At 40.1% G+C, this 16,527-nt stretch overlaps 1 protein-coding gene across 1 annotated transcript; it reads left to right on the top strand.

The window, feature by feature from the left end:
• Positions 1-8,337: 8,337 nt before the first annotated feature.
• Positions 8,338-16,527, top strand: MSGN1 (mesogenin 1). Its single transcript, XM_023922636.2, has one exon. It carries the CDS (start codon positions 12,558-12,560, stop codon positions 13,071-13,073), a length of 516 nt encoding a protein of 171 aa, XP_023778404.1. The 5' UTR covers positions 8,338-12,557; the 3' UTR covers positions 13,074-16,527.

The following is a 16,527-nucleotide window of genomic DNA, read 5'->3' as shown; positions in this document are numbered from 1 at the left end:
CTGGGTGGGAAAGAGCCCTGAACTCAGTCTCAGAATACCCAAAACCTGGAGTTTAATGGAACAAAGGGCTTCAAGAGTGACAGCTGCATGCATACCTAATGTACAGGGGCTTCGTAGGCCTTTATCTCCAGACAAATATGTTGCTAGCTTTTCTAATCATTGAATGGCTTCTTTACCAAATCAGACCTGCCAGTTAGAAATGTGCAATAGAGTCTGATTTCTGCTAAGTGTGCCATGCCTCCTGATGGAAAGAAATCAGCAGTGGCTCTGCTGGCAGTCTGCTGGGCAGCCAGCTCACACGTGCTGCCCTAAGCTGAGATGTGGGCTGTCTTTGGCTGTCACATCAAAGAATGCAGAGGGTACAGGAGGGGCACATGAGGATGTAAAGGCTCTGCCTTGAGGAGTTATCAAAAATTGAGAAAGGTGATGCCAATATTACAGAGAAGTTTATGAAATACAATGGAAGCAGGAAATAGTACAGTGGGGTGGCACAGGGCGCACATGAATCCTGAATTCCCAAGCACCTGTGTTGCCAGATTTGGTATAACCTCCTGGGAAAGCCCAAGGCATGCAAATCAGCAGCTCTGCCTTTGTACAAACACAGCCAAACTGTTGTCCTCCCTGTGTATGGCTCCTACAATTTTTAGTGAGGCATGCACAGCGCAACATCTACTCCTGCTTCTCTATTACCTTTTAACCTGAAAAATACAAGCTTTCACAGCATGGTTTCAGGTAGTGATTTGTGTTCTCTGTGTTTATTATTTAACAGGAGATGTGTGGGATTTGTAGTTGCTCTTGCTATCAGTCAGGTCCAAGGGAAGGTGATGGGCTTGTGTTCATGCATCTCCAAGCAGAAATACGCCTTTATTCTGGCATCTACTGAAATGCCATCATCAAAGAGGATGTCACTTTGTTTCCCTTTCTAAAAATCCCTTTACTTCTTGCAGATTGCTTAGAATTTGCAAGAAAGATATTTGGGAAAAGTTGCAGCCTCATGATTTTTGTTTGTGATTTCTAAAGAAATACTGTTTTCAGTTGATGGCATATTGTTGTTTTCCCCCACTATTACACTCAGTTGCTCACTACTATGGGTTTTAGTATGGTAATGGTAAAAACTCACAGAATATGTTATTCTGCTGTTCTGTTTAAAGAATATTATTTTGAGCAATACCAGAAGAAAACACTACAACAATCATATAGATAAAGGGTTCCAAGATATAATAATGAAAGCAAGCAGGATGAAGAGTGACATTTTCTACTTGGAGTTGGTGGTGGCTTTTTCAGCTTCAAAGGCGAAGTTTCTATTTACCAAACAAACCTTTATCCAGAGCCTCCTAATCCAGCACTTTCCACATTGTTTTCTGGTTAGTGGCTTGCAAAGTGGGCTGAAAAATATCCTGTAATAATCTATTGATTTCTGTATAACAACCTAGCATATTTAATAAAAAATTTTTGAAGACCACAGATTCTTTACTTGTTTTGTTTTCAACAGCTCACCTCTGAGGTCTTACGGAGAGAACATTCCTCTCCAAACACTGATAAGCTGCAGAGTAGCTATGCAAAATGGGCATGTGTCTTTGGCATTGAAAATGTTTGAATTTTTACAGAGAACTGAACAAATCCACCAAGATTATATTCCTTACAATACTAGTTGTGTTGTCTTGCAAAAACTTCTTTGTGATAATACATTTACCTTGTAAGATACCAGTAATTTAAGCGTGGTTTTTGTTTTTTCTCTTTTCTACTATAAAACCAAACTGCTTGTGTTGGGAAGACAAAATTTACAGTTTCAGAAAAATTGCTATCAACAATCATTGGTGTTTTCCAATGGGAAAGTCCCACCAGACCTACCCAAGGACACCTGAAGAAGATTGTGGAGCTCATGGTCCCCAGCCAGCTCCTCCCAGACATTGTCTTGTCAAACCCAAGCAAGAGCTGACAGCAGTCTATCCTCTTCCAAGTTCCAAATAAAGTTCACTTAACAAAACCTCTCTGTAGCTGCTCATTTAACAAAATACAGTGCTAGAATTTCCCCTTTATATAAATAAAGTACAATGCAATTGTGCGGGTTTATAACTCTTGCTCTTCTAGTCAATTAAGTTGATCAAATAGTCTACTACATCACTAAAACTATTAATAAAAAACTCCAAGGCATAGTACCTCTTAGGAAAGTAATCATATTTGTAGAATGACAGCCAATAGTAAAGATGGGTACATCATCTATCTGGAGAAAGAACGATTTTGGAAGTGCACATTAAAAAATTCCTCTAAATGTGATTCAAGGTAAGAAGCCAGTTGATAATTGCTATTATATCAATCACAGTAGCTCATAGTTTGGCAATGAAAAGGAGTGGCTTATTGTAAGTGCTCTTTTATTAATCTATTGTCACAGATCTCACTTTAATAGCAACATTATGTGATCACATATTTTATTTATGGATCATTTGAAGAATCTGCTATGCAGATATTCGGATTAGTGGGCTATCAAACCATTAACCAAATAAATCTAAAGGTAATAAAACTCACAGGAAGATAGATGGCTTTTTTTTTCTTGTTCTTTTCAGCTAATTCAGGCTAATTTGAGCCTTTCACAGAATGGTGATAATGAAGGATTTGTTCTCAGCAGCGTTATGGCAGGTGATTTGCATTTGAAAGTTTGACACATTTATAGGCCTTTGATCTTTTCCCCTCAGTGCTTGTGCCCCTGGCCAGACACCTACATGCACGTTTTACCAGGTGGAAGATCTAGCAGCAAAAGTAGCTCTGAGAGTCACCCTGAAAATGTACACTAGATAAAAAAATCAAATTATTTGTGTCCAGAAAAGTATTTTATTGCTGAATTTGAGTGGCCTTTACATTAGTCTAGAAATAAAATACATTGAGAAGCCTTTTATTAGGGTTTATTTTAAATTAAATAAAGTCCTCATGGAAAATTTTAAAGAATACAGTCTGATGGCCCACTAGCTATAAAGAGTGGCTTCTTCTATAGTTTTGAATTTATTATTGAAAGAAACTTATTGCTGCAGGACACTTGAAAAATTTTGACATCAAGTGAGACAAAAAACTGTTATAACCATGGAGCCACTCTTTTAAATATTATTAAAATTTTTGCTTTGCTAAAAAAAAAAATAAAAAAAATCCAAAAATTAATTCTCTGGGCAAGAGAGCTATCTTTGGGCTGGAAGAAGAAGCCCTGAAAAAAAAATGCAGGGTGCTCCTGGCACCACGAGCATGTGCGAGCATAATCAAACACAGGATATATAAAAGATGTTCTTAGTATTTACTATCTACTTAGTATTTACTATCTACTTAGTATTTACTATCTACCCCCAATAAAAGTAGGAAGTCTAAGAATTCAGTATGAACCTAGCTGAGTATTTGAAATAGGAGTATTGTATCCGTCATGATTTTTTAAAATTTCACATAACTAGCGGATTCCTCTGCTGGATCATAATGATGAATTCCAGGAGCGTGAGCCAGTGCCTCATTTCATTCTCATCACAGATTTGATTCCTAAAGTAGTCTGAGTTCACTAATTAAAACTTCCCTGGATGAAATTCCTTCCTGTTCCATTAGCAAAAGATATTTCTACAAATTGAGCTTTTCCACTGAAGGAATCTAAGGTTTGGTAGGTTCCTTGGAGGAGGACAGGCAGTCTGATCTCAGGAGAGCTCTAAGGATGGAGGTGTCTGGCCAAACAGCCTCAGGCTCTAGGTTTTATTTGGGAGGATGCGGCTCACCACCCCAGAATACTCAGCCTTTTTAAAGCTGTGTAATGAGTACTGATTAGCCATTGTCCGGAGTACACTGAAAATAGCAGGGACTATGTAAATGTTAGCTTACTTTGGATGCACATCAATAGGGAAACACCAATCGCCCTTCTGAGTCCCTGGGGTCTCTTTCCTGCCTCTCCTTTAAAAGATGCTCCTTCAATCTAAGAGTTAACTTCACGTTGAATGTACTTGAAAATTCAGTTCCCGGTACATTTTGTTCTTCAAAAGAGAACGCCATCCATCTGTGTTACTTTCCTTTCAACTCATCACACAATGTCAGATACCAGATAAGAGCAAGACACTGATGAATGCGCGTCCCAGCCTGACAGGGCAGGTCAATGTCAGGGAAAGCAACGTTTTCCTTTTTTTTTTTTTTTTTTTTTTTTCCCTTCTTTGCTTTTATTTTTATTACAACCCATTTGCCAATATTTGGGAATCCCTCCCCTGGCACAGCCAGTATCCAAGGAAAGGAGAGATTCCAGGGAGCAGGAGCAGAAGACAGGGCCTCTTTGAGATGATGCAGGTCAGTGGCAGGGCTGGGATCGGGACACTGGTGACCTGAATTCCGTCCTGGCTGTGACCTGTCTCTACAGACAGTGCTTTACTGTTCGCCCTGGATCGCAGCAAACTCCATCCTAAGGGAGTGGGGCTGCAGCCAGGACCAGCTGCCTCCCGGATTTGCATACTTGCTGTTGTGAGATCTACCTGCTTATTCATGCATGCACCGCTTTTACACATCCCAATTACCATCAACTAAGCAGGAACTCAGGCAGGGTGCAAACCAGATGTCTGAGTCTCTTCAGAGTGATGGGGACAGCAGCACGCAGCTAAATGTGCTCTCAGAATGAAGGCAAGCTAAGGCTTTGATTTGTAATCCTTTTTTCCCCTCTAGTTCTACATTTTACCTTCTCTTTGACCTGATAGATTCATAAGTTTGACTTACTGGGCCATATTTAAGTATTCTTGGCAGGAGTTTAGTCTTTTACTCTCTTTTGTGTTTAAAAACAGAAATTAAATAATAGTTTTCTAAATAGCAGTGACCTAAAGTATTTTTTTCCCTAAATTTACAAACTTAACTGAGTCCCTATCTGTAACTATATACAATAGCAATATAAGTATTTGGTAGGCTGTGCTTAGGACTGCCTAAAAAGCTTGCTTCAAGTGGATAATTAAATGTTTCTTGCTTCTAAGTTAACTTTATGTATGCAACTGAGTAGATAAGAGAGATGTGCAGGAGATGTCAAGAAAAGGCATCATTTTCTACTGTCAGTACCAAGATGCACCAAAAAGAGTGAGACCCAGAAAATTAGATAGATGAAACCTTAAAGAGAGAGAGAGAGACAGAGAGAGAGAAATTAAATTAATTAAATGATAAAGAAAAGAGGAAAAGGAATAATATTTAGTGATAGATGGGACAAACTAGAAGTAGAAAAATTGAGAAGGGGTGGAAAATAAAAGCTGATCATGAGGTCAAGATAAGGAGCAGGGTCTTCAGTGGTAGAGAACACAGACCTGCACTATGGCCTTGTAACCCAAACACAACTGTCCAAAAATATAATCAGGCAGAAAAAATATCTGTGTCTTCTATCACCAGCAGGAAACCTATAATGCATCACACTGAAAGGTCAAGGGTCTTTAAGACTGAGAAATTGTGTTTGTTGCCTCTTTCCTGCAGCGTGCCAAGAGCTTGGTTCTCTTCTGTTCACCTCCCACCAGGTAGTTGCCATTGCAGGCAGTGTCAGACCTGTCCCAGAGCAGACCCTCTCCCTGGCCCTGTGCCCACACACCACATTTGCTGGTCCCCCAGCTTGGTGACCTTTCTCTGCACTTGCTCCAGTGTTTCAATCCACCAGGCTCCCCAGGTCTTCTAAGCTGCCTCCTGGCTGAGCCTGTGCTGCTGCATGGGGTTATCCCAGCCAGCACAGGGATTTGCCTTCGCTTTCTTGGCACATCCCAAGGCTGCCCCCCGATAATTTTCTCCAGACCCTCTGATGAAAGCTCTGCTCTCCAAGATAACCACTACCCACACTTCAATACCATATGAAAACCTCTGCATGTGCAGCATTACCTACAAAAAATGTGAACAACTTTACTCCAATATATTCATGGGACTCTTATGAGACCGAGTTTAATTTGGTAGGCAAAATTCATGGAAGCACTCTGAGAAAATGCAAAAAAATAAAATCTCTGAATTAACATCCCATTCAGATTTATCAATAGCCTGAAGGACAGACTTGGTTTTTTTTTGTGGGATTGAATGTGATTAAAATTAAGATTTAGCAACTTGCCAGGAAATTTATGATTGCAGTTTGAAATCAATGGTCCTCACCTGTGGGCTAGAACACTGAAAGGCATTCAAACAGACACACAACATTTTATCATTTTATTTCAGAATGTGAAATATGTAAGTGCTAAATAATATCTGTAATCTAACACTTGTATGTTGTCTCTCATCCACACTATCAATCCATTTTATAACTATTAAACTGAACTGAGACTGTGCCCAGTGCATAATTTCCTTTAGCATGGAGATAAAACATGGTTTCTGTTGGCAGCACACAGCAATTCTGCACATCAGTGCTAGGATGTGGGGGAGGAAGAAATGAGCAGATACTGATGAGGAGGTTCAGTGGACAAAAAGGAACAGCCTGAGCTGAAATGTAATCACAGAAATTGAAAATTAGATCCCTTCACAAACACCCAGCTTCAGCTCTGCAGCTCGACTACAAACAGTCACAACTGAGTTTTTAATGCAATTTTCCTGGCTATTGGAATTTCTTGTAACATTTGCCCAGTTTTGTAAAATTCATCATGCTGAAAAATGAATGCATGAAAGCCCATTGTAATAGCAGGAAGGCAAGAGTACAAACCCTTAAGTGCCATCCCAAGCCTATAGATCCATCTTAAGTGCTATCCAAAGGCCTGTGAAATCACTGTTACACATGGCAAAGGCAATCATCCCACTGTTCATGGGACAGTAGAAGAAACACTTGAGGATAAAATATATTCTACTTCACAATTTATTGAATTTTAATGTATGCTTTTGAGTAGGAAAGAAGGCATTGCTGATCTTGAAATACTTGCAACAGTTAATCCTCCACCTTTCCCGTGAAACACAGGTATATCCACTCTATTACAGCAGACATCAGTTTTTAAAACTAAATGTGAAAGCTGATACAATTAACTGTGTTAAGTGATAATAGAGTTTTCCTGCAGAAACAGCTTCTATCATTTTGATAATATCTGTTACTTCTCATTTCTGAGTAAAATGAATCTTATTAGGCTCTTCTTCCTCCCCCAGTTTTGCTCTTTCCTTCTGACTGAAGTAGCCAGTGGACATTAAAGACCAACCACATAGTCAAACCTCCTTTCAACTTCTGTTAACAGGGGTATTAAAAAGACATTCCTAAATATCAGCTGAAAACCACTAGGTAATAAAGTCTCTACTTAAAAGGTGGGTAGGTGTAAATTCCACACGTAGGGCTTTTCATCTGGGAAGCCAGTTGCTTGGAGATCAGATGTTTTAAATGAATTGCGGAGCTGATGTTACTTGTCAGTCGATGGAGACTGACACTATTTGGAGGATCAAATACTTACATTTGAGGATGTAAAGCAAATAGATAAGTCCTGATCCTGCCAGCACAACACCAGAGAGATGCTTGTTCACTATGCAAAGCCCTGAAGAAATCAGTGATACTCATTTGACTGTTTCTCCTCCATGAGCAGGGTCCAGCCTGGATATCTTGGGAGTTGTGCCCATGACAACATTAAAAGTTTTAAAAGTTTATGGCAAGATATTTTAATAGCATTAGAACTAGACTATTTCTGGTCTTACTACCAAATAATAACGTTGTCTCTTGTGCTAGACTCAGGTTTGCTTGAGCAAAGATGGTGTAATTGTCTAATAGCAATTAGATATCCAATTTACACATTATTTTCATTGAGTATGGTAAGGGTTTTGGGCTCCCTCTTATAGAACAGGACTAAGAACTGGTCCCTGTTCTCTTACTGCCTTCTCTCTTCCTGGGAATTTTAAGTGGCTATGCATCTCATTCTTTGGCATACTGACCTCAAAAAACCCCCATATATATGGATTTGCTGACCAACTTGTTTATTTTTAAGTCTTATTTGTTTCAGTTGAGGTTGGACCCAGATTAAACCTTCTTCCACAAGTAGGAAGGAAGTTTCAAGGTCTAAAAATTCTAAAAAAAAATAATTATTCTATCCAAACTGAAGCAAAGCCTTAGAAAGAAGAGAAGCATTGTCTGGTGGCTAATGTGAGTCTGGATAACAAATGTGGTGGATCCTTTCCTTCCTTTATTGCCAGCTTGGGTGTAAACAGAGGTGTTCAGCACGGCTTTTCTGAAGTGTTGAACACCTGCTGCGTCTGCTGAAGTTAGTGAGACCTGCAGCTGCTTGCCCTACATCTTATATGTGGTGATTCATGCAGGATGGCCACAGACACCTCCACAGCGAGCGGGTGGCGTTGCAGCCACTACTTGGGGAACCATTTGTAAAAGAGGAGGTGAAGTGACTTTAAAAGCTTTTGGGAGGTGTATTTATTTTTTTATTTTCACATTACAAACTGCAAGATGAGACTGTATCATCTAAGTACTCCACAAGGATGTTAGTATGATCTGCTTCTTGTGAAAAACAAGCCTAGACTTGTATTCTGATTGTAAAGGAGGCTGACTGGGATGAGATTAGTGTTATTTCAACACATTTATCCATGTGTACTCCATTTCAGCCCGCATTCTTCCCAGACACTATAATTTTTTACTCACTGTTTCTCCTACCAAAATCACAGTATGGTGGAAATACATTCTAATATAGAAAAGAAAAATTATATCAAGTGTAAATTACTGTACACAAAAATGTATTTTTTTACCATACACAATCCATGCCATATTATCTGGACTTCTTTTAAATTTAAAACCTGAAGCTCTTAGAAATTTTCTATGCCACGGGTGGTTTGAGTTTTTTAAATGGAAAAATTTTTATTCCTTCCATGGATCCATGTTCCTGTGATGAATTTAAAAATATAAGCAGGGAACATTTCATTTTAAAGGAGATGAAAATTGAGATGTTAGCCTTTGTACAGCAGAATAGATTATTGAAATGAAAATCCAAACTACCAGTCAAGAAGAAAATGTCTTATCATTTTTTTGTCAGTTCACATTTCATTGGTGTTAGCCTAGTATCTCACTTTCCTTCAATGTTTTGACATTATTAATGGACAAAAAGGAAATTCCTAAAATTTGCAGTAGGCAGAATAAAATAAAGATTGCAAAACTTCTTTTTTTTTTTTTTTTCTTTTTCTGTGAATTTACTGTTTAGGAAGAGGCCACCTGAAATACTAGATTTTCTTAGCACTTTATTAAGAGTATTCAATTATCATAGGTTTTAGAAAAATAAAACTAGTATCCAGCCTGTTGCCTTGCCTTCTCCTGTATGATACTTTTTGAAGAGTTATAATTAACACTGAGAACTGTTCTACCATTCCCATTGAATTTTGTGTATTATAATTTTCTGCACTTTGCAAGATAATTTCTTAAGTGAGAATTCTTATTCTTGTGGGTGCAAATGTAGCATTGTCCAAAACTAATTGATCCAAGAACAGCTACATACACGAGACTGCTGACTTACACAGGCTGTGGATCACAGCAGGAGGTGAGGTGTGAGGTGTCATCCAGCTTCCCAATTCACCCAAAACTGAGGCACACTTCATTTGAGCCTGTTTAGGGAACCTGGGGGCTGTAGCCAGAAATGGGTGGCTAATTTTCCAAACAGAACCTCTGTCTGCACCTCCAGCAGCAGAGCAAACAGGGCACAGCCCCTTTGGCTCTGAAGATGTGTTGTGGCAATGCCTGCTCTAGTCTGGGGAAACCCTTTGCTCACCCCTGTGCCCTCGGTGGCCTCTCCTGGACCACAACCAGGGAGCATTTAGGACATAAATAGGTGTGCCCAAGCTTAAACAGTGTCAGGGAGTACAGTGGTCATGAAAAGGATGCACAACAGATGCAAGGCACTAGCCCCATATTATCTATTAATACAGAAAAGCCTGCAATTTTTTCTTGCTTGTGTAACAGTTCACAAAAGCATAAACTTACAAGATCCACTGGTTTTCCATGCAACCAGAGTAATCCTGTACATACTCTCATATCCTGCCTTGGCTGCTCTAAACATTTACTCATAAGACATAAGAAAAAATATAGTTATTGCTATAATTAGCATTCCTCTTCCCTGCCTAATCCCATCTGAATCTGAATATATAAGAACACAGAGATTGAATCAGAATGCGTTTATCTCTCATCCACAGCAAAAAATCTGTACAACATCTCAGACATGCACAAAATCATTTCACCCCATGGTGTCTGAGAAACACTTTCTGTGTTTTACCCATAGATCAACTGGTGAGATACATTATTTATAGCCAGGAAACAAGTGACTTATTGAAGTTTTTGGTTCTAAATTTGACTGCATTAAATTACTATTTGATTTCAAAATGAAAACTGTTGTACAGAACAGGCTATATATGTGCTCACTATGTATTTTTAATATATTTATATATTGCTTATGCATATATTATGTACACATATACAGACATGTCTATATATATGTATACACATACGTATTTTGGAAAGCTTCTTCTCCTTTTCACACTGTAACAAAATGCCTCCTCTTCCACCTCCCCCTCCTTACATTTTTGTATTTGTAGTCTTTTAATTGTTGTGTTAACAGAAAAAAGAAAAGAAAATAAGAAAGACATTAAATAAGAGCAGGGGCCCTATCAAATGGAAAAGACACTATAAACACAAATACAGGGAGGACAAAGTAAAAAGTAAATTCAGTTCCTTATTTATGCAAAATTAGATCTTGCATCTATCTTGTGACATTGTGACCATTGTCCTGGTACTCAAGGAAACCATTCAGATCACTGAAGTCACAGAAAATACCTGTCATCTTGTCTTAATTTTAGCTTTTTAGCAGTTTTAGCATCTCTGCTTCTTAAGATTGTTTAATCTCATTTTCCTTAAAGGACCAGAAAAGAGCTCAGAATATGATGAGGTAACCATGAAACACAAAGCAATCCTGTCTGTAGGAGCTATGCCCTGAGTTCTTGTGTGTGGTATATGTCATGATAGTCAAAGTTCCTCAGCCCTGGTTGAACTGCAAAAATCCTTCATTTTTTGATACTTATTAATCTCAGCATAAAACCAGTAAGTGTCCCATAAGATGCCTCCTAACATTTTGATACCCAACTCATAAAAACTCACAAAAGCCTTCCCAGTGACTGCTGAGTATTGGATTGTTTTTTGTTCTCCTGTGCGGTTGTAGTGAGGATTTCATAGAAAGAAGTGGCATATTCCAGAAAACCTCAGCATGTTTTGGCTGTGTGTCATTCTGAGGCACTCCCTCCCTGCCTTTGGAGTGGATTATGGAGCATACAGAGATCATTACACAGAAGGAAACTCTAAAATAAATCCTACTTTTATTTTTTCCTCCAGGTTGACACTCTTTCTTCCCTTCTTTTCATTATATATTACATTTTGCTTCCATTATGTGCCAACACAAAGTCATGGCTGGCAGCCAAGCTGCTTAACAGCTGCAGAACTCAGGAGTTTTGGATAGTTTTCCTGGCTCTCCTAATGCTTTGCTGTGTAATTTGGGGAAAGTTCCTCCTTGCCTCTACTTATCCATTTCCCCAGAGTAATAGAGAACATTAATCATCACTGTAAGCTGTACTGAAGCCTAGATCTGAAAAGTGCTTGTTATTAATGATATTAATTTATAACTTATGAACTGTGTAACACACAACCATTGTTGCATTGAACTGGGGCTGGAAAAGGGCTTTTTTGCCAAAAGAACAGATTTGTGGAGGTAGAAAATTTTACAGAAGTAGCTTCTAGTCTTCTCTAACACTTTTATAACCTGTATATTACTGTGAATTAAATTTCCATGAAAAACATTTGTCTGGACTCAAAGTTCATACACTGTATATTTTGCTTCCTAGACCTTTCTTTTCAATTACATTTTACTATTTTTTTTTAATGGGACTTTGACCTTATTTACAATTACAGATTTCCTTTTTAATTTCCCAGTCATGTATTAAAATAGCACATAAAGCTACGAACTTTAGGGCAATGCATTGCAGTTCTTTCCTCCTTTCTCATCTTGAAAACCAAAGCGATTGGTTTCTCACGAGAGGAGAAGTGCACAGAGAGCCATAACACACACAGATCCATAATTTTCACAATTAACATGCAGGTAAGAGAGTGCCCGAGCAGCAGCCAGCACGGCTCACATTCTGACTGCTGTAGTGCCATCACCTTCAGCTACCCTGAAACCAGGGCTCAATGGCTTAAGTTTAGGGTTTGTGTTAGCCACGAATAAAGTCAAGATCTGTAAATGGTTTTGTAAAATGGCTAATTTTCTTTTTCCTCTCTCACCACTTTTCCCCTCAGCGCAACGCTCAATGTAGATGCGCAGCCTTAATCGGTTTAGTTGCAAGAAGATAATCTTTTTTTCTCCCCTTCTTGCTGTTGCCTGTTAGCTTAAAGGCTTTTTAGCTGAAGGTTGATAATTATCACTGAGAAGAAACTAGCACATCAGGAGTTCATTTTCTATCTTAGCACTTCTGGCGCTCCTTTGAACTCCTCGCACCAAGCCCGTGTTCCCACTCTGTCACTTTCCTCCCTCCATCATAAAAAGGTCTCGGCAGCCGGCGGCTCCAGCCTTTGCTGGTGGGCAGAGGGCATCGCTTCTCCCGAGCGCTCCTCCAGCATGGACAAACTGCAGGAGACATTGATAAACATGGAAGACGCTTTGGGTACGGAGCACTCCGCCTGCTTGTCATCCTGGGACTGGAAGAGCTCCGCTGGGCCTTTTGAGCTGCACCCCATCTCGCCCCCGCACAGCTTGTCCCCGACGCCCTCCTTCGAGTCCTACTCCTCGTCGCCCTGTCCGGCGGCGGCCGAGCCCCCGTTCGGCGGCGGCGGCAGCGGCCTGGCGGCCTACGGGCTGCTGGAGTTCCCCGCCGCCTACCTGCCCAGCCCCGGGCAGGCCCGGCTGCCCAAGGGCACCAAGGTGCGGATGTCGGCCCAGCGCAGGAGGAAGGCCAGCGAGAGGGAGAAGCTGCGGATGAGGACCTTGGCCGACGCGCTCCACACGCTGCGCAATTACCTGCCCCCCATCTACAGCCAGCGGGGCCAGCCCCTCACCAAAATACAGACCCTGAAGTACACCATCAAGTACATCAGCGAACTGACCGAGCTCCTCAACAGCGTCAAGCGGGTGTAGAGCCCCCGGCAGCGCCTGCCCCGGCACCCTCAGGCTCTTTACAAACCAAAACCCGGCAAAATTCCTTCCTCGCCTGAGCGGTGGGGCCTGCTGTGAGAGGAGGGAGCCGCCGCTGGACCTGGGACACAGTGCCTGAAGGTGATGTAGGAGTACCCGAAAACCTGAGCTGCAGGCTCCCGAGACAGAAGTCTTGCTCTTTGCCTTTCTTCATTTTTTTGTTTTAATAAGTTTTTGAGAAATATTGAATGTAGTCTGATACAAAAGTAAAAAAAAAAGCCAGCTCATCTTCCTAGGATTTACATATCACTGTTCTGACTGAGCTTGTTTTATAAGGACAATAGTAAATCCATGGGTGTTAAACTGAATTTTAAAAAATGACAACAGCTTTATAAGAATACTAAGTGTAGGCACTTTAATCATAGGATGAGGAAGAACATGTATTTAGTTCAAGTATTGTCTATTTATCCATGTTTCCACTGTACCTAAAAATCAAGAAACTAAATAATAGTGAGAAATCTTTGCATGTAAACAAATAAATGTGTCATAGTCTGTATCCTGTATTATAAATCCGATTGATAGATAAGTTTTTTGATTGAAAATCTAGTGAAGACTGCTAAATATTGAAAATTAAATATAAGCAAGCTGACATTTTGTACAGATAAATTGCTGTTAAGTCCTCTCTTCTTTATTAATATATACAGACAGAAAATTTTTCTATATTTAATGTGTAAAAACCTCCTTCAGTGCTGATAAATGATGGAAAACATTTTTGCATCTAATTTCTTAAACAAATAAGATTAGATTGAAATAGCCTGCTCTCTGACATGAAATAAATTGATTCAGGTTTCACAAAGATGTCAAGTTCTATTCTCAATGTGTACTGAAAACTAGGAGGGCTCTGGTAATCATGTTATTTTATTAAAAGCTGTCAGAGCAGCTCTTTCCTACAACCAGGCACAGTCCTGTAACAAACGCACACAGAAGATTTTTTTAAAAAAAGAAACAACTGGGTACGTAGTTTTAATTTTTAATTACTTTGACTTCCAGCTGATGGGCACCACACCTCCAAAAGTACCTACTGCTTTGTAAATCTCATTGCCTGACTGATTCTTAAGACTTGGCCTATGAAACAAGCCGGAGAGGAGCAAACACCACTTGTGGGGAGCTAATTAAGTCATATTAGCTTTTTGTGCTGGGGGAAGATGTAAGGCATAGAGAGAACAGCAGCTGGAAGGTAACAAGCTTTTCTCCCCACAGATCAGCTTGTTCTGTGTGGCCTGAGGGTTTAGGGTTGTGGGTAAATCCTGTAGCAGAGAACCACAAAGCTAAACTTCGTTACTCTCTTTTTTCTTTCCCTCTCTCTGTTTGGAAAGAATTACAATTATCTTTGTACATTTTTTCTTCCAAGGATCAGCCTAAGCTGATTCAGTGCTCTTCTCACATGGTATATGCATATTGGGTCAATCAGAATGAAATCCAGCTCCACCACAAAAAAGCAACTACCCTCAAATTAATGCAGGTACTATCGCTCAGATGTAACCACATTTAACCATATCCTATGTGCTTCTCTTTGTAACTAACCCATGTTAAATTTGTTACAGTCTTTAGTGTTTCAGCAAGAATATAAGTAAAATAATTTTTAAAGCCATATAAAATTGTCAAATTAGAGATGTGAGGTTGCAACACTGATGGCAGGAGAGCACTCCTCAGTACAAATCTGTGCAGCTGATCCAGATTTGAGCAGATTTGCCACATAGAGAAGGTCAATCTGGATCTATTTTGCAAATGACTGAAACTGCATGATTCCCATGGGACCTTGCACAGAACCATAAGTGAAGGCCTGATCCACATTCTTTCTCAAAGACCAAAAAGTCTATTTGAGGGAAGACTTTCAACTTTGTCCTTTAAATGTTCCACACCTGAAACTGCAGGTAGAGATTATGCTCTCCAGCTGTGGCAGCCTGTAAGGTCATGGTTAAAGCAGAGAAGCAAGGAGTTAAAAGGATCTGCTTTCATTGTAATTTTATCTATGACCTTGGCTGGTCATCCAGCATTGCTACCTCAGTTTACCCTGATAACTAAAGGCCTCAGAAAGCTGCTGCTCACAAAGCTGAGTGTCCCAGGAGGAGGTGCTCTGCACCGTGGAGAAGTGGCTCAGTCAGCAGTCCCCACCACTCCAGGGAAACGGAGAGGTAAAGGCCCTGAACTGGCTGAGCTGTAGCTTTTTACATCTCCAGGGAGTTCTTCTGTCTCCTTGTAAGTCCAAGGTGGAGCAACAGCTCTAGGTAAGCCATGAGGCAAGGCTGTGAGTCTCAGAAGAACATGGTACTGCTTTTGTGTCAGTGAACCAGACCTTGGCTGTGTCTACACCCTGGCCCAAACATTCCAGGGGCCGTTGCTCCAGGCTCCAGCAGGACAGGGCTGCATCAAACTGACCCTGGGAAAATCACTCCCTGTGCCACAGCAGGGCCAAAGCCCACAGCCACAGTGGAAACAGTTTATTAGAATAGGTTGTACTCATGCACCATTTAATTTGTTTGATCCCCTTTCAGGGGATCTCTCCTTTTACCAGGGGTGAGGGGTAGTGGGATGGGAGCAACTTAGGTATGGGAATAGGAGGAAGTAGGTTTAGTACCTGCCCATGAGTAAGGTTTCCCAGGATTTGTCAGGTTTGTTCCTCCCCTCCAGAAATAAATGAATTCTTGTTCTACCTAAAACATCTTCATAAGCCACACATTTTGTAATTCTTCCCCTTGACACATGTTTCACTGATCCAGAGAAAATAATCTGAATTATTGTTTCTACAGTACAAGCTGGTACAAGAGCTACTGCTGTTGAATGTTGGATTTTATTATTCTCAAAATTGAATAAAGTTAAGGTTCCTCTTCTTTTTCCTTTAGGCCCAGGAGTTTAAGAGACCCAGGTGACATGAAAGAGATCAAGTTCCCCACTTAAAGTTATGAGATCTAACTTTCAGGACTGTAAGGTCCATAAAGCTGTATTTAATTCTAACAGCAACACCACAATAATCTATAGAAAAGAGGCAAAAATTTGAACCTCAGTCTGAAAAAGTTGCACAAATCACAAGGAGAGAACATTATCTCACATATGAGTATCTTCCCTCAACACAGTATGTTAAAAATATACATGGAAATAAATCTAAAATAGCTGAAAAGCCATAGCTGAAAAATTAAATACTCTGTCTGATAGTTGTTCACCATGCTGAAAAGATACAGGAGAGGGAACTGGGGCTAGTCCTACACAAATTAACTCTTCTGTCCCCAAGGGCTTACCCGTTTGCAGATTAGCATGTCATTAAAATTTCTTACTAACTTGGAGAACAGAACATGGATCCTAAAGAAGAAACCATCACCACTAAAATGGAGTTTTCTACTGTGCTCAATCTTCTCACATACATGAAATCATACTTCTTAAGTGATACCAGCCATAAAAA

The sequence above is a fragment of the Cyanistes caeruleus genome, chromosome 2, assembly GCF_971803275.1.
Source record: "Cyanistes caeruleus chromosome 2, bCyaCae1.hap1.1, whole genome shotgun sequence".
NCBI lineage: Eukaryota > Metazoa > Chordata > Aves > Passeriformes > Paridae > Cyanistes > Cyanistes caeruleus.
The sequence above is the reverse complement of the archived record's forward strand: the minus strand, read 5'-3'. Positions and strand labels throughout refer to the sequence as shown.

Bases quoted from the DNA above. Each gene is read 5' to 3' on its own strand.
- MSGN1 (XM_023922636.2), top strand. From the start codon at position 12,558: ATGGACAAACTGCAGGAGACATTGATAAACATGGAAGACGCTTTGGGT.